This window comes from Polypterus senegalus, chromosome 15 (genome assembly GCF_016835505.1).
Source record: "Polypterus senegalus isolate Bchr_013 chromosome 15, ASM1683550v1, whole genome shotgun sequence".
Taxonomy (NCBI): domain Eukaryota; kingdom Metazoa; phylum Chordata; class Cladistia; order Polypteriformes; family Polypteridae; genus Polypterus; species Polypterus senegalus.
The window spans coordinates 106577144-106599927 of record NC_053168.1 but is presented as its reverse complement, the minus strand read 5'-3'; the positions used below and the strand labels follow the sequence as shown (position 1 = coordinate 106599927).

General features: G+C 37.3%; 1 protein-coding gene across 4 annotated transcripts in view; it reads right to left on the bottom strand.

The window, feature by feature from the left end:
* The window catches only part of golga4 (golgin A4), a 225531-nt gene extending 203253 nt beyond the window's left edge, over positions 1 to 22278 (bottom strand). For all 4 annotated transcript variants that reach the window (XM_039736487.1, XM_039736488.1, XM_039736489.1 and 1 more), the window contains exons 1-2: positions 22084 to 22278; positions 10626 to 10727 (exon numbers count right to left, since the gene is read on the bottom strand). In XM_039736487.1, the coding sequence (XP_039592421.1) occupies positions 10626 to 10727; positions 22084 to 22164 (183 nt within the window). In that variant the 5' untranslated portion in view covers positions 22165 to 22278. The remainder of the gene's footprint in view (positions 1 to 10625; positions 10728 to 22083) is intronic.
* Between the last annotated feature and the right edge of the window lie 506 nt (positions 22279 to 22784).

Genomic DNA, 22784 nt, shown 5'->3' with positions numbered 1-22784 from the left:
GTTAAAGTGGACAAGGCTGCATGCGTGAAATTTTTCTTGTATTCCTGAAACTTCTGGGGCTCGAGGAGCGTGACAAACATCAGGTTTTCGTGGTCTTGAAATCTGGTCTGTGTCTGCAAATAATATTGTCCAGAATCCTGCCATGGAGTTGACCGTAGTGCACGCGACGATCTTTCGCTTGGAGCATTTGTGGTGCGTTCAGTGGCCTCGGAGAGTTCCTCATATTGGCTTCTATCCAATCAATGGGTCAGAATACGGTGAGGTTGCCGTACGCCTGCTAGAGGGCCCTACTGACACCAACTCAAAATCTGATTGGTTGAAGCAACAGGTTAATCGACATTTATTCTGTGTTAGAGTGCCTCCACAACAGATTGTGAAAGCCTCTCTGCCTGGCAACAAATGATGGCTGAAATGTGATTGGTTAAATATTTTAATACGAAACTCCGCCTCCCACAGCTATCGAGCTGCATTCTATTACAGTATATGGACAGAAATACGTTCCAGTTATGACCATTAAGCATAGAATTTCGAAATGAAACCCGCCCAATTTTTGTAAGTAAGTTGTAAGGAATAAGCCTGCCAAATTTCAGCCTTCTACCTACACAGGAAGTTGGAGAATTAGTGATGAGTGAGTGAGTGAGTGAGTGAATGCTTTTCCTTTTATTAGTACTGTATAGATAACCCTTATACAGCTGTTTTTTTTTTCTTTGCAGCTTCTTTATTTAACTCTTTAACAACCTACTGGAGAGTTTTACATTTTTTAATTTTTCCTAATAAAATTCCAAACTAATTCCAAATGTAGGTATGTACTTGTCCTGCATTATGTAACCCTTTTTAAACCACTGCTCCTCTACCGTCTCTACATTTATCCCAGCCCATCCTCAAACTTTGCTGCATCTGTTCAAAATTTGCCCTACCAAAGTTAAACTTTTAGCAGTTTTAGTCTTTTCATAGGCACTTATTCCGATTAATATTTGGGTAGTTATAGTGCCCCAAGACTAAAATATACCCCTATAAACATGCCTTTTTAATATTTCTAAAAAGATGTGCATTGAATGTACGGTCTGCATTGGGCCGTCTATAACACACTACTAAAATAAGACCTCTTTTCCTTATGATTTGCAGACAAAGCGAAAGGTCCTCACTAAGATGGGGCTCATCATCTACCGGAATAGTATCTGCATTTGACATAAAAAGCAAGAGAGGTAGCGATAGTTGGGGACTCGATCATTAGTGGGATTGGCTCTTGGTCATGGCAGGGGTGGATCCAGTTGTCATTATGTATATCACTTGTTCCAACATGGACAAGGGTAGTCAGTCAGTTCTGCAATCTAAATCTAAAAAGCTAGGTGCCAGGCTAAGGAGCAGAACTGACAAGGTAGTCTTCTCTGAAGTTCTGTTTGTGCCTACAGGGTAGAAGGGTATAGGTTTACGGAGAATTGGGACGCCTTTTACAACAGATGGGACCTGCTCCTTTGCGATGGGTTGCTTCTGAACCAGAGGGGCACCAATGTGCTGGGAAGGCATATGAGTAGGTTATTTGATGATTGTTTAAACTAAGGTATGGGGATTGGTGGGGATCAGAGAGTTTAAGACAGCCCAGGTTTAGAACTACACTATTTTACACTTTCTGACCCCTTAAACTCCTACAATATTCTCACCCTTGACTGCCTGCTGTTTTTCCATCTATAGGGTTAAGTTTACGTTTCTTTGTATGCTCTCCTAACTTTGCACTCCTCTTATTTCTTACTTAAGAGCTCTCCTCTGGCACAGTTTGTATTCCTTCAAATTCATGAAACCTATGCTGTCATCCTCTTAACTACTCTACTTTGCCGACAGCTAGTCACATGCCTACACACTGCAGAGCCCTTCTCTTTACCACTTTGAACTTGGTGCTGCTTCCCAAACTAACCCATATCCCGTCCCAACGACTGAAGAATTGTGGTTTTGTTACTTATAACTATTCGTCACTATGGCACTGGTTATTTACTTATAGAGATGCTGGTGTACGCTACTGCTGCTTAATGCTTTGCTCACCGATGTTAGTTTTAATACAAATAACAAGAACAAGTAACTTTAACAAACGCTCCCCCAGATTTTACTCCTGTGCAGACAAAAAAAAAGATCTAAAGGGAAAAAAACCTTTAAAAATTCCTGCACAGTAACAACCACCAAAACAAAGTTTTTAGAAACAAAATGTATTTTTAGTGTTGTCAGTCGTTTCTCTTTCGTTTGCAAGGATGACGTCAGCTTGTCAAAACATCATTACATCTCAGTTACAGACTTCCAGAGACAAGATGAGAGATCCAGCAAAATATGGTTGCCACCATGAGGCTATATTTCATTTTTGGACTGGTCAGAGTGTTTGTGCTCGAGTGGGGCAACTGCAATGATAGAGAGTATGGATTTGTTCTCTTTGCTCAGATGGTGCTCCTTTCACAATGCGTTACCACCCATCTTAGCCCTACTAAATGAGATCATGTCTAGAAATGTACTGGTGTCTCTTTCTTGTTTAATTCCTTCCTAAGACCTCGTGCTACAAACATAGGCTCTTAATATTTTAGGGTGGTAGCCTAGGCTCATATGTACGCTTGTGTGTGTGTGTGTGTGTCATGTGTTTTTATGTCCTCTGACAGAACTGTTCGTACAGATGCAGGTTGCAGCATGTGCTTAGCAGTACAATGCATATAATCCAGAGCCAATACAGTACAGTGATAAAAAGTCTAAATCACATCAAAAAGCTAATTCATAATCATCATTAATATTTTATTTGTTATTTGATATACTTTTATGGTTTATTAACTTCATAAAACATTTTACAGAAATATAATTGGGTATTGTCAGTATTAATTATGAACCAAACAAAACCGTAAACGTCTTATACATTTATGCACTGGGTAGTTTCTAGCAGCATCAGAAAACTAGAGAAGCTGAGAGAGAATATAAATATTTATTTTAATTGATTACTTGAGCAAATAAATATTTACCTTAACAAATTGCAGTATCATTTGTTTTGCTTTTGCTTTTATTATTTTCACAAGATAGCAAAATCATGTTCTCAAAATGTCGATCTGTGGAGAGTTTCAAACGAGTTTTAATCAGTTGTGGCCATGTGTTAGCAAGTTTGCTTGGAGCAATGTTTAAGCTTTGTTTTTTCCTGATCTTGAGAAAATAATTGTTGTCTCAAGAAAAAAAAAAAAAAAAAGATGCTGCATGTCTTCTCTAAACTTCCACTGAAAACAACTAAGCTTTTTTTCCTCAATCACCTTAATAACATTACTGGCCACAATCTTTAGATGCTGTGTCCTCTGGTTGGTGCCCCCTTTTCCATGCTTATGAATCACATATTGCTTATTAAATTGAGGGACATTTGAAAATTATACAAAGCATTCAGTGTGAAACTATATATTCTTGAACATATTTGAAGCACTCTAACACTGAATGTCAACAATCTATTCTCAGTAAAAATTTTCTTGCCAGTTTAATGTTTTTTTAAATAAACAATAAGAAATCTTGTAAAACTGCACCTTCAAGATTGGGAAAAACTGATGATTCCGTGAAATGAAGACTCCAAAAATCATTTGCAATTAAAAAAAATGACTACAATATACAGTGTAATGGTACATATGTCATTGAACATTAAATCAATAATGTAATTATTACAAGAATAAACAACTAATAACTGTTTGACCATTCAAATGTGGTTACTATAGTGGTTGTTTTTGCTGCTTCTCAGTTCCAGAAGCCAGAGTTGAAACCTTAGTCCAATCACTGTTTATGTGTCGTTTGCACATTCTCTACATGGCCTGTGCTGGACTAGTGTCCAGGCCAGTGGTCAAAAATGAACAAAGAGAGAACAGTGAGTAGTAATTAAATTTTAAGCACTGTTCCCATAATTTTGAAACAAGTTGTGCGATTGTGCAGGATGCTTATTTGAGCAGTGGCTTGCATTATAGATTCCTGAATTCTACTACTGTGTCCAACTAAAGTCTATGTGAAGTTTTCAAATCATGTTTGTGTTTACAGAAATTTTATTTTATGTACTCCAGTCCTCTTCTCCCATTGCAAATCGTGCAAACTAGGATAACTGTCAAGTCTAAATTGCCCCCAGGATATGTGTCTAAGGAGGCTTTGTGCCGAATACATGCCTTGTCCGGATTAAATTTCTACATTTCACTAAGTTCTGCTAAGGATAAGGAGCATAGACTCTTAAATGAATTACACAGTTTGAGAGTGTTAAATTGATTTAAATGTATGCCTGTGTGTTTGCATTAAGCAACCCAAAGGTTACTCAATTAAAGAGGACAGTGGGAGTGTGATGGGGTGGCCGGTTCTATGAGAGGCATAAGCACTTCAGAGATTTTGTAAAAATTAAGGGAAAAGGGAATCTAAACAGAACATAAAAAGAAGGGGAAGGCACAAATGAAAAGGACACGACAGTCTATAGTTTGAGAACAAACACTTTACAGGTCCTCAGTTGGATTTTTCTATAAAATACATGCCAAATTCCTGGGAGAACAGCAACATTAAAAGAAATGACTCCAGGATGCTGACCATAATATGCTTTTCCTACCATCTTCAATCCAAAATCTGTGCTCTTTTACTTATGTTAATATTTCACTTTTTATTTGCCATTTTCAGGTATGACTTTTATTGCTTAAATTAGGTTTTTCTGTCATAATTGAATGATAAATTAAAAATCAGTAATTGCCAGCAGTAATAGCAATTAGCAACACAAGTAAAGCCTAGACTGTATTTTTAAATAAATTTAATGGTACCTTGATAAAAAAGGTATCAATTGCTATCAAAAACATTACAATTTCTGAGGGTGTCTAAACGTTCGACTGGTAGTGTACAGTATGTGTGCACAAGCACAACACATTATATATATTGATCAAGTAGGATATTTTCAGTTTAATTGAGAAGATTACATAAACTTTGGGTCGATTCTTTAAAACTCATTTTATAACGGCTCCACAGGTTTTATATTAACAAACTATAAATTTGGCAAATTGCTAAACGTTTTTTGTATTTGTGCAGGGCAGGGCAAAATTAATTGTTTCAAGAATGTTTACAGAGTATTTCACTTTTAATTGACTTTTTGATCATAATTCCAGTGGGTCACAAGTTTTCATACACTTTGATAATATTTGGTAGCATCATCTTTAAATTGTTTAACTTGAGCCAAACATTTTGGGTAGCCTTCCACAAGCTTCTTACAATAAGCCACTGGATTTTTGGCCCATTCCTCCAGACAGAACTGTAACTGAGATAGGTTCATAGGCCCCCTTGCTCGCACATGCGTTTTCAGTTCTGCCCACAAATTTTCCATCGGATTGAAGTCAGGGCTTTGTGATGGACACTCCAATACCTTGACCTTGATGTCTTTAAGCCATTCTGCCACAACTCTAGAGGTATGCCTGGGGTCATTGTCCATTGGGAAGACCCATTTGCAACTGAGCTTCAACTACCTTGTTTATACTTGTGTATTATTGTGTGTACAGATGAACGTGGAACCTTCAGGCGTTTGGAAATTGTTCCAAAGGATGAAGCAGATTTGTGGGAGTTCACATTTTTTTCCCCCGAGGTTTTGGCTTTCTTTGGATTTTCCCATTATGTCCAGCAAAGGGGCAATGCGTTTGATGGTAGGTATCAACATATATCCACATGTTGACTCCAATTAGGCTAACTGGCTATCAGAAGCAGATTGTCTAATTCCCTAAAGGCTTGACATCATTACTGGAATTTCCCAATCTCTTTATAGGAACAGCTAATAAAGTGTATGTAAATTTGTGACCCACTGGAATTGTGATATAGAAAAAAAAAAGTGCAATAATCCATCTGTGAACATTATTGAAAAAAAAATTACTTTTACCCTGCACAAGGTAGATGTCTTAAAACAATATGCCAAATTTATAGTACGTTAATATAAAATCCGTGGAGAGGTTATAAAGTGTATGTAAATATCTGAGTGATGTATTTATTATTTGCAAATTTAGACAAAAACACAACTCCCAGGTTAATAAATCAATACTTAAATTATCTTAAAAAAGAAAATAAGGGTTTTTTTTTTATCTTTCCCATTCATTCTTATTTCCTCTCACACTTCTATTCCATTTCCAAAGGTAGCAAAGAACTGGTCTGTCTGGCTGAGCTCATCAAACAGAAACACCCAAGTTGACTCAGCTGTTTTTTTAAAGGTACTGCCGGAAAAAAAAGTTAAACAACTTCAAATCTCTGAAGCTAGGGATCTACGCTGGCAATCAGAAGGTAAATGCCAGAAGTGACTCTACTCCTTTGAGCAAGGCCCTTAACCTGCTGTTGTTTCGTCCTCAGTGTGACATTAATCTGCATCCAGCACTGCAAAAAGGTCCTCCAACTTACAGGGAAAACTTGGGGGTTGGTGGCAGGATTGGCACTCCAGCCACCGTAATACTGCTGAGATGTTACAGTGATGTGTGGTTCATGGCGATTCAACAATATTAAATAAACAAATACAGTATTCGATGCATTTGCACTGGGGGCGCGGAGCACTTGCAAGCAATCTGCTGAGAAACTGGCTCGTTTCTTGGGTTGGTGCAAGGCAGTCAGATGTCTGTTTGTTACCTTGCTGGCACATGCAGGCAGTCTGATTGTCTCACTATCAGCCCAGGTCGGCATTTCAGCAATAGCACCTGCAACCACATCCCAGCCTATAAAAGGGGAGTGCAGTATCAAAAAAAGAAGCGAGACAAGAACAGAGCAGAGGTTAAATGAACAAAAGAGAAGCAAGCAGGAAGACGGGAGAGAGAGCCAGTGCAGGGTCAGCAAAAGGGAGAGAGCAAATCAGGAGGCAGGGAGCTGTGAGGACAGCCCTTCAGAGAGCAGGTGAGGATCGCTTCAGCTGAGTGACTTAGGGAGCTGGACTGACCAGGTGGTGCAGGCAGCTCGCAGAAGAAGTCTGGGAAGGCAGTGGGAGTGGGCAAGGCTCGGACCAGGATCCCCACTGTGAGCACCATTTCATTTGGGGACCCAAGCCTTGGGTCTGGATTGGGGCACCCTGTTATAGCCATGGAGTGGCAGGAACCCAGACCAATAGAAGGATGGTGGCACCTGTCGGAGAGCTGCTTCCTTGGCTGCACAGTCTGGTCAGGATAAGCCGAGGAAACAGCCATTTTAAAGGTGAACACCTGGGCTCATGTTTTTTTAAAGACAGTTTCCCATCATGATTTAACTTCATTTTAATGGACTGCTTGGCTAATTTTACCCTCCATATGGACATTGTGTTTGCATTAATTATTTATTTAATGGATTTGGAGCACTGCCCTTTTTGAACACTTTGTGATTTTTTTATTTTAATAAAAGCACTAGAGCATTTCTACACCTTTCCCCCTTGCTTTGTGTGTGTTTGTCCTCATCTGCCAAGCTCATCCTAGTCATGACTAGTGACAGTGTCTGGTACATGAACTTAGAACTTCTACAAATATTGTAGAACTTGAAGTGTTGCTTATCTTTCATTAAACCCCAGATAAAGGTTTTGATTACTCTGCTACTATATCACACATGCTAAGTTGCTAGGTTGACAGGCTGAAATAAATTTCGTCATGCATGCTTTTCTAAATAAAAATAACATGCTTTCTTGGGTAGCTGCTAACTAAATTACACCCTTAAACCTAAAATGTTCTTTCAAGCTTACTGCTAAACATAGCAAAGTTTTACCTAAAGTTTTACCTTGGACATGCCAACTGTTAACTATATCAACTTTTTAAAAATCAATTCAGTATGATTTTCTCTTAAAATACACGTGAGGTCCAATTAATCTGAAACTTTCTGGACATGTAGGAAGCAGACCATCTGACAAAGTCAATTGAATGCTTACCTAATATTAAAAAGAGAGTGCCATGTTCTGCCAAAAATAAAATGCTGGATTACAAGATTTTGATATCTACATAATTTCTGTGCTATTACAGTTGATAACATTTTATCATGATGGCACTAGATGTCAGTCTTGGTTGTCACAGTCCACTATGGCATTAGTTTCTGGTTAAATCCAAATCATGCTTCTTTGCTATATTCCCATGCATGTAACAGATTAAAACCTTCTTGGTCTGATTAGCACCCTTCCAAGATTTAGAACAAAGTAGGACATTTCAGAGATAATCTTGTTACTTGGTTATGTTATGATACAATACAGACCAGACACCACATTTAATTCTAAAATTAAAAAGTAATACATATTGAGTAACCCTAATCTGAAATTCCAAAATGCTTCAAAATCTAAAAATGTATGAGCAACGACATGACACCACCTATGTTCCCTCTAATTTTTTTTCCCCCCACTGCTGACCAGATGTAAACAACTCATGTGCAGATTCCAAATGGGTTTTTCATTTTCAGCCAGGAGGGGTTGGTTGTCCTCCGTGAAGTGCCACAAAGCTAGTACACACGATCAACATCCATGGTTGTGGACCCCTTGAAGCTGCAAGCACAATGAAGCACCATCACTCGATCGACTATCAGGGAGGTGAGGTCTTCTATGAAGCTCAGTGAGGCTGGATACATTTCAAGTGGCACTTTCAATATGCTGCGTGGGAGTTTTGGGAGTGAAATGCTAACACTTGTGCAAAGCATTAATGGAATGTCACTGCTTATGGTTAACAAAATCAGATTCATTCTTGCTAGGTCACCTTATTGCAATATGACTGATGTAAATTGCTAAAATGTAAATTGCTAAGTTAGGAAAACTGGTCACTGCTGCAGATTGCTGTTATGTTTTATCATGTACACCCACACTATATGAAAACTGAATGTACCATCTTGGTTAGTCGGGTAATGGCTTCCAGAACAGTGGGCATGATGGAGTGAAGGCTGGCTGAGATATTCCTGACCTGTTGGCCAGTTGCTTGAGTAGTGAGAAAAAAGTAGCCAATATAAACTAATGAAAAATCAAAAAAGCTCTTCAGTGTACATAAGCTGCATTTGCCCTCTTTAAAAGGTAACAAATACAGTTTGTACATCATATTCATCACTTCTGAGGTTTAATAGATTATTCATATGCTCGGACATTATAATAATGGCTTGGTGATACAATTATACATGTGAGTTGTCATTCGGCTGGCTGCATTTTCCTACTTCATCAAGGGTGTAACAAAGATATCCCATTATAAATATGCAAATATTCCAAAATCTGAAAATATCCAAAATACTTCTAGTCTCAGGGATTTCAGAATAGGGATACTGAACCTGTAATAAAAACCATGTCAGTCAGAAAAGGTATGTTTGCGTTCACACTTTACTGTACCAAGGAAAATTGTACCTTTCTTAATTTCCTCTAACATCAGAAAATTCTGAAATAGAATATTATCCAAAAATTACCCAAAAACTCTATGTGAAAACATAGTTATCCCCTTACATTTAATAACTGATTGTAATGAAGCACTTAAAATAATTAAATACCAGTCTTTCACATAACTGTGAAGGAATTTTAGCCCATCATACTTGTAGAACTGCTTCAACTCAGAAACATTTTCAACCATGAACTGGTCATTTCAGGTTCTGACACAGCATCTCCATTGGGTTTAAATCAAGAAAGTATTTAAAGTAATGCAATATATTTTAAATGCAACAAGGTTGATTTTTTTTTTCTTTCAGCAAAGAAAATCTATAGTTAATCTTTCATTTTGTACAAAATAAGCAGCAAATTAATAGCAGTGTTTGGAAAGTTTTGCCTGTTTTAAGTTGTTACTGAAAAAAAAGCATATGAGTAGGATTAATAGAACCAAATTACCTGCTTTAGACTTCATTCTAATTTAACAAAGTTTGTCCACTCTGTTGATTTTTAATTACTACAATACAACTAAGTAAAAAAAAACAAGAAAAAAGTACAAATAAAAAGAACTAAAAGAAAAATAAATCCAGTTATTTAAAGTTAAAGCATGAATGCATTTTCTTCAAAATCTTTTGTAAAGGTAAAATCAAACACTGTTACGTCTCCCTCACTCTGACAATGAAATATGTATGGAAATAAATTGGGCAAATAAGATGTATTTAGGAGACAAGTATGTCTTTACAGACCAAAGATGAAAAATTACCTGGTTAGTTTAAACTGAATAAAAAGGGGTTAAAAACTTTTTTTTTTTAATACATAAACTTCCAGGTCATGAGATAACTGAGCTGACAAGTTCAACAATTGGATAAAAGAGTAAAAGTTACAGAACATTATTTCCTTGTCGACACCTACAGAAAATGTGTAATTACTTTTACAAAACTGGTTTAAATTAAACAAGAAAACTATGTGTATGAAAACAAGGTGTACATCTGCTACTTCACAGATTTTAAACTCTGCTCCTTTTAAATGTCCAATTAATTTAAATCAATCACACATTGATAGGGCAAAGAAATGTTTTGACAGAAGTATGCAGTTCATGTCTTTAATGAAAGGTAACACACGTTAAAAACACAGACAAGCAATAATTAAAAATTAACTCATCAATGGGCTGTGGTTTCAAAAGCAGAAATTACAAACCGGTTTACGAAGCTGCAGGAAAATGCATTTCAACCTGCTGTTCTTATTAATTAGCTTCTTTCCAGTGTATAGAGTTTATCTCCTTGTAAAAGATCACACAAATAAGGAAAACAAGACTCACCTCTCTGTCATCTGGAGTAAGTGTGCTTTCATTCTGCCGGTTAGATAAGGATGAGGCACGGCCCCTATTAGCAGGAGGCTGTGCTGCAGATTTAGGAGGAGTCTGTAAAATAAAATAGAAATATATATACATGAAGGTCTTCACTGACGTCTTTGTGAAAGGGCTGGGAGCATTCTGAAAAATGGCAGCAACTGTGCACTTGCAGAGCTTGCTTTGACCAACTTCAGGATTCATCTTGAACCCTCCTTACTTTCTTCTTTCAACCTTTACCTAACAACAGACATTTTAAAATGCTGAGGATGAAACCTGGACCTTAATGAACAATATTGTGAAGTGATGACTAAAGTACTGCACTGTAAGCACAAAGCTAACATTAAGTGACTCAAACAACACAAATACTTCACCAATGAACAAGGCATATATATGTTAAACAAGTAAAGCAATTTAAGATTTTATTTGCTGTGGAAATATTTGCTTCTGAACTACTTGTATTTCTTCAGATTTAACGCGTACTTGAATTACAATTTTCAGAAAGAGACCTTGTTATCTAAAATGTAGTTTAGCTAAAATACTTAATAACATTACAAGACTTTGGTCATATTGTGAGCGATAATACCTCAAAACAAACAGAAAAAGGCATCCCTTCCTCATTCGGAATCATTTCAAAAGGCATGCAGAGTGTGAAACTCTGATAAAAGGAACCTAAAATTTTCCAAACAAAGATTATATTAAAGAACACAAAATGATGCATCATTCAGGATTATTTTCGACTTTAATGCATGTTTGCTTATTTATAGCAGTTCTGATATTCTCATGTATCCAAGTGTTACACTGTACTTTTCAAGCTGAAGAAGGCATTATACTTGTATAATTGCACTATACATTTAAACCAACTTAGTAAATTTATTTTAAAGGGGCTACAGAAACTTTAGAAGATGTTCACCCTCTTGTACTTTACTGGTCTTTGATGACCACAACAAAAAAAGCATGATTCCACAAGAGCTCAATTACTTGTGGAATGACTAAGAAGGCTGTGGAGTAGCCACATTTCACAGAATTAATTGAATGGTGTTAATCCAAAATTAATCCACTGGTGTTTTCATTAGGTTCAGGCTAAATACTAGGCTTTCTCAATATGACAATTTAATAGATTATATAAGATCTGTGCATTACCATGATACGATTAAAACTGTTGTGCAAAAGCAACTGCAGGAATATCACCAATGGTCAAGAGAAAAGCCATAGCTGAAATTACAGTATATTGGTTTTGCCATATGGCACTACTGGTAAGTCTAGCCAAGAAAGAAAATAAACATGGATGTCTTTATGAACGTGGCTGTCTGGCTGGTGTTCCAGCAACAAAATATAAGAATTCCTAGTCCAGATCAAAGAAGATAAATAGAACATTACACATGATTATCTTTGGCCCACATCTTCAGAGACAATAAAACAAATGCACAAAGCCACCACTAAATGCAATCCACAAACAGTAGCACATATCAAGCTAACATTGGTTAGTCCATTACTGTCTGTGCTGGTAATGTTAACATTTACCTCCTCGATATTTAGTATTATGGTTTAAGGTGAATAAATTTAAAGTAAATCTTCTAATAAACACAATAAACCTATGAAGTATAACCGTACTTTAGTGTGCATTCACATGGCATTCTTCAACCCTCTTGTTTAAACTCTTTCGTTCATTCTGGTGATGTTCACATTTGCAAATATAGTTATAATATTAAACCTAAACAAAATACAATACATAAAAAATTATCAATTTTTCTCCCCATCTTATACAGTTCATGGTCAAAGGGAGCCAGTGCCTATGCTGGCAGCACTGGAACAAGTCAGGAGCCATCCTTAGACAGGGCACCAGAACTCTGCAAGGCACATACCAAAAGTCAACTTAAAAGGTAATATTTGACATTAGCTACAACTGTTTACACTTTGGGAGGGGAAAAAAAAACAGAATACTTGGACAAGACTCCACAAACAAACAAACAGAAAATGCAAGGAGCATCTGGGCCAGACTTCAAACCTAGGACTCCGGACCTGTGAGGCACCAATACTGAATTATTTTGTCTTTCTGATTAGGTTTTTAAGCCTCTTAAGAGTGGTACTATAGATAGTTGGCAATGTAAAAATATACCTAAACCAACAGAAAGAAAGGAAAAGTCTAGTTTTCCCATTTCACAGAGAATATATAGTAAAACTGTTTGAGCCAACAGTCAACAGGAATTGACAAATCAAAGTCTATCAGGCACGAGGTAAACTGGCCATCTAAACCTCCACACGTATTCCACAGCATTAAGAACACAGGCTACAGCCACTCATTTCTGGTCAAGTACAACAAAGTTCTGATGCAGTCCCCATCACTGGTGATGCTAATGCCTACCACCTACATTAAAATCTACTTCCAAGTCAAAAGGAAGAAAAGGGTCAGGGATGGAGACATACTGAGAAGATATAACTAGAGGAGAGTGTAAGAATGTTTCAACTAAAAATTACTCAAAGCAAAATAAATTCCCATATTTAAATGAACAAAAATAAGGATCAATTTTGAATCTGCACATAACTACTAATATACAAGTACTTCATACAACTAGGCTCCATGAGTGAGCAGCAAAACCAAAGACATCAACAGTTAAAAGCAAAGACATAGTTTTGGTAGTATATTATATTGTTGCCTCATTGAGTCATTTGACAGATGCTATGTGGCGATTAAAAGAAAAATTGAAGGTAAAGTTAAGGCTTACATGCTATGATTTTAGACAGGTTAAGTTAGTTCCAAATGAAGGAAAGGAGGTCAGGCTACGGCAATACTGTATGGTACCTAGCATCTCTGGTTCTCCAATTTTGTCTTGTTTACCTGTCGTTTCTCTTAGCCTCAGTCTTCTCCTCCATGTTTCTCATACCTTACAACTGACTAGTTAGTTTTGTTTCACTCCGCCATAGCTTACCTGGGTAGCATTCCTCTCTCATTCTCCCTCTTGAAACTGAACTTACTCCACCTGCTGTATTATATTCCTTCTCACCTTCTGGTATTTCTCAACAATTCAACATGAGCACTTCTGACACAAAATTAAATATGCTCCCAAATATGTAACAATACAATAAAGCTTAAAATATACATGCATCCCAAGTGATTAATTTAAGAAGCCCCAAAAGTAAACCAGAGAACCTATGAATATATTTCATTGTTCCGTGCCATGCCGCTTTGTTTGTGATCAATGCACTTAAAAAGATGCTAATTCAGTGGCATTCTCATTTACTCACTGTATTCCAGAATGTCCATATTATTTAAACGTATTTGAATATACCTTGTGAAGGTATTTCCTGGGCTTAATGAATTTTTTGGTCCACCTTACACTCAGCCCTTTTACTTGCATTGTTCTCTAGCTCCAAGCCATCTTACATTTATGTAATGTAGTCAGTTATTACTTTAAACTGTTTACTTCTGTTTTATTATATTATTCTATTATAAAAGACAGCTGTATCTTGTAATCTGTGCGTTACCATATTCAACATGGCAGAGTATTTCAGCCTACATATGACACTCTCATCTCTCTCTCTCTCTCTCTCTCTCTGTCTGTCTGTCTGTCTGTCTGTCTGTCTTTCTGTCTCATATTCGAAGAAGATAATAAAGACAGACTGCTTTAATTTTTGGTATTTATTCAAAGGATTCTCTTCAGGTACTTTGGGAAGAGAGAGTGAAATATTAATATGAAACAATTTATCTGGTAATCTTGCTTCTACTGTACCTCTCATTTTGTATATCATTATACATTAAATTTCTCCCACTAAAAACTGGTTAGGAGCCGGTCCATGTCAAATCAATAAATTTTAGAAAATGTTCCCAACTGAACGTGTCTGATTTATACTTGATGAAAAAAATGTCATTGTACCCAATAACTAGTATGCCTGTATATTCATTAGTTTATGAGATATGTGGATTTTAAAAAGGGGCTGACACCCTAAATTTACTACAGAAACCAGTGCTACTAAAAATGGCAATGCTCATAAGTCATAACTTCTATTTGATCCTGATTTTATTTTCAGGATTCGTTATTTAGTATTAAATATCTAACATCTCAAATAGTTAGTCTACACTTGCATATTTGCCAATTTATAGTTTGCTGACAATCGTTGCTTTTCAGCAACTTTGGCCTGCTATATCGCCACATTAAACCAAATCAGATCTTTTAAATTTTGGTAAGTATTACTAGTGTTTCAGTTATTTAGCCTGTCTGAAAGAATTCAAATTTTGATTTATAAGGCATTAAAAATGGAAAAATCATTTCACATTGATATTTCAAATGTATATTGTCCATACATGAAAAACTCCACTATAAAAAGTATTAAACAACTTGAAAAAGTTTGGTTTAGTAAATGCACAAAATATGAAGTTGATACCTTGAACCAGCTTATATTTACCAGCTTATTTAAGTTAAATAACCTGCCAGGTTATACTATTTTTAAACAGTAATGTTTGTTTAAACCATATAAAATATTATTAGTGGTTGTAGCAGCATTATTATGTGTGTGTCTAGCAGGGTGGTCACAACAGCAAAATTTGAAACTTAGATATGTACTAAGAAAACAACACAATGTTGCTACCATATTTGATATCTAATACAGTATATAATGTACCTCAAAGAGTATTTAAAAAATTGGAACTCTTTATGTATTAAAATCACTGATGAAAACGAGTAACAAAAATTTTAGTCATTAAATGCAAATATTTCAAGTAGTGCAATCTTTTGTAAAAGGTAATAGTGAAATGCAAACAATAAAAAGTAAAACAAGTAACTCCGGTCAACAGTTTTTTTACACTGATGAAAACAAATACTGATACTGAGGTAGTGCAGTGAAACTTTAAAAATGCCATTAAATGTCAACTGAATAAGTCTACAATATTTTGTAAAGAGTTTATATTAACAATTGTCACAGATAAGTGTGGACATTGCCCGACAGGGACACCTGGACAGTCCCCGAGTTGGAAGATACTTCTCCTCGGCCACGAGAGGGCAGCCGCCTGGGTCTAATTGGGGTCCACAGGAACGGAGATGGAACGCTCACCACTATGAGAAGATGTGGCCACCGCCAGGGAGCGCCTGGACAGTTCGGGAATCCTGGATGGCAGCACTTCCGCCACACCAGGAAGTGCTGCTGGAAGTAATCCCAAGGGCACCTGGAGTGCTTCCAGGTGTTCTTCTGACACTTCCGCCACACCAGGAAGTGACGTCAGGGGGAGCACCTGGGGCTCATCCGGGTCATAATAAAAGGGGCCGTCTCCCTCCAGTGGATGAGCCAGAGTTAGAAGGAAGGAGACGAAGCTTGTGAGGAGGGGAGAGGAGGTCAAGAAAGAGAAAGAAGAAGAAAAGGGAAGAGAAAGGAAGAGAGTTGGTGATTGAAGGCATTGTGGTGTTGAAAGAGTAAATAAAGAAGTGTGTTTTGGACATTCTGGTGTCTGTCTGTTTGTGTCTGGGGGAATGCTTTCCACACAATATTAAAACAAACAATCAAGTGGAAAAAACAATGTGGTCTTTTGTAAGCGATTGTTCAGAAAAACAACACACAGACAGACCAGTAATCCTATATGTAAACTTAAAGGTGCTGCATAAATGCATTACTGTGTAAATATACTACAATGTACCTGTAACTTCCAAATATTTTTTGCAAGAAAGACTAGCATCTCAACGTGCTCTTCCATGAGGTGTTCTTTTGTTGGTCTTCAAATGAGCTCCGACAAACTACAAACCGGATTCCAAAAAAGTTGGGACACTAAACAAATTGTGAATAAAAACTGAATGCAATGATGTGAAGATGGCAAATGTCAATATTTTATTTGTAATAGAACGTAGATGACAGATCAAACGTTTAATCCGAGTAAATGTATCATTTTAAAGGAAAAATATGTTGATTCAAAATTTCACGGTGTCAACAAATCCCAAAAAAGTTGGGACAAGTAGCAATAAGAGGCTGGAAAAAGTAAATTTGAGCATAACGAAGAGCTGAAAGACCAATAAACACTAATTAGGTCAATTGGCAACATGATTGGGTATAAAAAGAGCTTCTCAGAGTGGCAATGTCTCTCAGAAGCCAAGATGGGTAGAGGATCACCAATTCCCACAATGTTGCGCAGAAAGATAGTGGAGCAATATCAGAAAGGTGTTACCCAGCGAAAAATTGCAAAGACTTTGCATCTATCATCATCAACTGTGCATAACATCATCCGAAGATTCAGAGAATCTGGAACAATCTCTGTGTGTAAGGGTCAAGGCCGTAAAACCATACTGGATGCCCGTGATCTCCGGGCCCTTAAACGACACTGCACCACAAACAGGAATGCTACTGTAAAGGAAATCACAGAATGGGCTCAGGAATACTTCCAGAAACCATTGTCAGTGAACACAATCCACCGTGCCATCCGCCGTTGCCAGCTGAAACTCTACAGTGCAAAGAAGAAGCCATTTCTAAGCAAGATCCACAAGCTCAGGCGTTGTCACTGGGCCAGGGATCATTTAAAATGGAGTGTGGCAAAATGGAAGACTGTTCTGTGGTCAGATGAGTCACGATTCGAAGTTCTTTTTGGAAATCTGGGATGCCATGTCATCCGGACCAAAGAGGACAACCCAAGTTGTTATCAACGCTCAGTTCAGAAGCCTGCATCTTTGATGGTATGGGGTTGCATGAGTGCGTGTGGCATGGGCAGCTTGCATGTCTGGAAAGGCACCATCAATGCAGAAAAATATATTCAGGTTCTAGAACAACATATGCTCCCATCCAGACGTCATCTCTTTCAGGGAAGACCCTGCATTTTTCAACAAGATAATGCCAGACCACATTCTGCATCAATCACAACATCATGGCTGCGTAGGAGAAGGATCCGGGTACTGAAATGGCCAGTCTGCAGTCCAGATCTTTCATCTATAGAGAACATTTGGCGCATCATAAAGAGGAAGGTGCGACAAAGAAGGCCCAAGACGATTGAACAGTTAGAGGCCTGTATTAGACAAGAATGGGAGAGCATTCCTATTTCTAAACTTGAGAAACTGGTCTCCTCGGTCCCCAGACGTCTGTTGAGTGTTGTAAGAAGAAGGGGAGATGCCACACAGTGGTGAAAATGGCCTTGTCCCAACTTTTTTGGGATTTGTTGACACCATGAAATTCTGAATCAACATATTTTTCCCTTAAAATGATACATTTTCTCAGTTTAAACTTTTGTTCCGTGATGTATGTTCTATTCTGAATAAAATATTAGAAGTTGGCACCTCCACATCATTGCATTCAGTTTTTATTCACGATTTGTATAGTGTCCCAACTTTTTTGGAATTCGGTTTGTAAATGCACGCTCTGAAGCACAGATGGAAGGGGAATAGCACCACGGTTTATTCAGTTAAGCATTGAACAGTTATAGCTCCTTTCATTATAGAGTAATGTGATAAAATATAATTTATTTTTAAAATCGCACGCAATAAAATAAGAGAAAGTAACATGCTATGGCAGAAGACTCTATGGCAACTGTTTAAGAATTGACAGAACAATGGAGTTCTAGTGCTAAAGAGTGTTGCTCTTGAATGAAAAACACAAAATAAAATCGACCCACAAGTAAAAATAACTGAAGACCCCTGTTTTGATGCATTAAACATTTAACTGGCTATAAAAAATGTTTTCACCTGTAGAAATAAAATAATCATATTCCTACTTCAAACCCAACAGTTTACCAGTTTAGACTTTGTGTTTCTGAAATTTAAAAGTAAGATGCCTCTCAAAAATTCTTTGTATTGACTTGTTTGCCAATCTTGTGTTTTTTATCCCCATTTGCCACTTGACCAAAGGATTTCCAGATGCCATTTCTGCTGCCCTCTCTGTCAGTTAAGCATGTTAGTGAAGGCTCAGACGCTGCTGAAACTGCCATTTTTTTAACAACTGTGAATGAATGGAAACGGGGCTGCAACTCAAGCCACGGAAAAACTGAAAATGCATTAATAGCATTGGCTATAGAGCTTGTGCTAGGAAAAGTTATAATAGAAGTAATATTAAAATGTTAATATCAATACTTATCAATTGATATTTTGATACTTCTGACAATCCTAGTGTCTAAGACTAATAGTAGTGAATAGGCTACTTTCATGAACAAGATGTACAATATTTATGCATTTTCACAATGCCTCAGTAAAGCTTACAGCTGGCCCAAGAGAAGAAGGCTGGGGCCCTCTTGTGAATATCCTGAAAATAATTGATTTATCACTTACCTCAATGGGCAGGCAATATAAACTTCCAAATGATGTGGAAAAGGTAATCTGTGTAATGTTCAGACTCTTAAAGTAGACAAGATTTCTTTCCAGTTTGTTTACATTACAGAACTAGATTTAGCAAAATGTCAAAAAATTGACTATTTACACATATAATGCATATATGAATCGACTGATGTTTTTATCGTACTACACAGTTCTGAGGTTAGAAATAATATGCGTCTGTACTTTGCATCTCTCTTTGTAGCAAAACATGACAATTTTGATACCTTAGTAAATATAGTTTGCCTCAAGTTACCAACTTCACATTTAGTATATTTTTTAACTTAACCAAGCTCTTTCCAGTGGTATAATACTTTTTATTCTAGACCTCATTATACATGACAAATATGCACTTGAAATATTTTCCTACTTGTAATGCCTCATAAATCAAGAAAATTTGACTTCTTTCAGAATGGTGTCTAGTTGCTATAGAAGAACTAAAACATGAGTAATACCTATTAAAATTTGAAAGATCTGATGTGGTTAGTGTAGTGATATTGAGGGACAAAGTTGCTCTACTGCACAAAAGGTTTTTTATACAGTTTTCAAAAAGCCATAAATTGACAAATACTTAAGTGTGAACCGACAATTTTAAAAGTTAAAGACATCTAATACTAAAGAACAATTTACAAGCATTTCATGGCATTAACACAGTTCAAAAGATATGACTTTTGGAAAACTTAACTATCTATTTAGTAGCAATCATTTTTACACTAAAATTAGGGACACATGCTCTTTTTTTAAGCCTCTATACCTCATAAACTAATAAAGATACATGTCTGCAATTTGGCACACTAGCTTTTGGGTACAACAATAGTATTCCATAAATTATAAAGCAAATCAGAGATGGTAAGTCGGATGGCCTCTGGTGATTTAAACTGAATTGACCCTTTTTACATTATAGGCTCAATACTTTGCACACTGGCAATGTCCATCCTAAACTGCGCTCTCGCTCATTACAGTCACGTGGGCATTTGTATTTAATTTAAACCAGGGGTCCCCAACACGTCGCTCGCCAAAGGGTTAATGAATCCTACATAAATTTGAAAACGTGATTAGTCAAATTTGGGGTGGGCGATCTTTCCAAAAAATCATGTCACGATCCACAATCTGAATTGCAATCTATTTTTTTCAATGTGGCATACACTTATGAGAATATCCGGACTCAAACTTATTAACACTTTATTTTAAATATCAAACAAAGTTGAATTCCATTGTTCTCTCGTTCGCTAGCTAAACGGAGTTGAGGAACACGCACCGACGCTGGCGAGTGAGTGAGGAAGGCCCCTCCCCTCGGCCGGTACCGCAAGCGAACTATTATACATAGCGAAACGAGAGATGTCGCAAAATCAACCAGAATGTTCAAGCAAATTATAGGAAAAAAAATCTAAATCTGTTAAGTAGTTCTCTCGTGAAAAGGGGACAGACAGAGAGACATTGGATTTTATATATTATATAGTAGTAAACCTTCCAAATAATGTGCAATTAAAGTCTCAACAGCATTCTCATCATTTCTGGAGCTTAATAGAGCCAGATAACTAGAAGAATCTTCACCAAGCAGCTCTGAAAATGTCTGCTTTGTTTGGGTCTCCATCCCTCTGCGAGTCTGCCTTTTCTGACATGAATGTCATGAAATCAAAGTTCAGAACAAGACTGACAGATGAACATTTAAATAACTCTATAAGAGTGAACCTAAGTGGCTCCACTCCACCATACACCCCTCTTGTTGACTCCATGCAGTGCCAGTCATCTGTCCTACTAGAAAACACATCACACATGCAACTGGAGATGTGAATAAAGTGAAAGTGACATGTAACAAAATGACAAATGAATAAGTAATATCTGTGTATTTGTAATTGAATTGTTTTGTTTTGACAGCATTCTTGTTTTAACCCAATAGTGTGAGATACACTAGAAAATGCATACAGACATACAAAATGCACTTGCAGGTGAAATAAATATATTTTGTGACGTTTTAATGCAAAAGGTGAGTTGTGGATATCACCATTTTGTAAATGTTCAGGCAAAACAAGCTTATTCAGTTTGTTAGGGTTGAAATATGCTATGAGAATAAACGTTAGAAAACATAAGTAGCTCTCGGCCATTTTCATTTTGTAAAAGTAGCTCTCAGAGGAAAAATGGTTGGAGACCCCTAATTTTAAACAATCTCTCTCTTTCTTTTTCTACTCCCCAACCTAAGGTACCCATTATATTTTGATCTCTCTCAGCAGTGTATATTAATGCTGGTATCTACATCTCATCTGCCAATTTGCTTTCTATTTAGTGTAAATACTTCAACGCCTCCAATATTCACCTCACATTTACTTATTTGGCTTATGCCTTTATTCAAGATAACTTGCAACACTTGAGATACAACTGGATACATTTCTTTTGTTTTGCCAATTACAGCACAGACCGTTCAAGTGATTTGCTCATGGTCACACAATGTCATTAGTGGGATTTGAATCCACAACCTCAGTGTATGAAGTCCTAAGCCACAATGCAAACTAAACCTGGGTACTGCGAGATAAACGCTACGTACACTTAAGGTGAAACTGCAAACTCCACAGATGTTGGATTCGAACCCGGGTGCCAAAACGCACAAGCGCTAACCACTGTGCTGTCACTCTTAGCAACTTCATTCTTATTCCTTATTCAGCCACGTAGGTCTGTCCTATTGTGAGGCTGTCCTCACTATTCAATTGGTCAGAATTTAATCCACTCCACCACGTCCCTCGCCTTCAAGCCACTCGAATCCTGTAATCCCACTTTTAGGTCTAACAAAGTGCGACACCCCCGCCCCCCTCACGCAGATCAGTACTTCTCTTACTCTGCCATTCCTTTCATTTACAAATCACATTCACCCAATATTTGTTTTATTAGGACACTCCCCTCACTCTCCCTTGGAGTGTGTTCGTCGGACTCCGCCATTCCTCATTCTTGGCTACTACTGACATTCGCTCGGTGTTTCCTATCTAAAACTGACTTTCCAGCCATATATGCATGCTCGCTTTAAACTTCTGCTGCTAAACTTAAAGCCATCTTTGCAAACGCCGACTAACGCTCACTCTTTCTAGTCTCATAGCCCGAAAACCCAGGTCAGGCTAGCAGGCCTGCCATAGCAGAGAATTAGTCGGCTCCCAGTGCCGGGACTCTACCTGATGTGCCGGCGATGAGACAGTCCTGTGCGGGAGCTGCTCCTCGCTGATCTTCTGCTTCAGTTTTTTAAACATACTCATGACGCTTGTTTTTGCGAAATCCCGGCATAAAATCGGTAATTATGAGATGTCCTATAAACTCCTGTCTTCCTGGTTCCCTTGACTTACATGTCCCCCCGTAGGTGGAAGAACACAGTGCGCCTGTACCGCCGACGTGGAGAAAAGCGCCTCAGCAGCTTGAGAAAAAGCGTACTAAGTGGACTACGGCGGCCTGAGAGGGACATGCAAGACTCTGGAACCATATAGTATACACAGCCAGCCTGCCTGCCTGCACTGTTTGTTTTCTAATAGTCGACAACATAATAACCTAAAAAAAATAAATAAAAACATACACAAACTATACACTAGGGTTCAAAAGTTTGGAATAACCCAAATATTTTCACGTCTTAAGAGAAATTGATACTTTTTTATATAAACGTTCAATTACATTGATTGGTTTGTGTCATTTATTTATGTTAAAGTTCCTTTTGTTGACTATGCATTATTCTTTGTTTTTGCTCGTGTCTATAAACTGATTCCATATGTATTGTCCCATTCACCACTAGGAACTGCCCTCAGCCGTATAAATCTAGAATGTCTTACACAGTTCCTGATGGTTTTATTTAGAATTGGATTGAGTTTAATTGTGTTCTGTGCTGTGT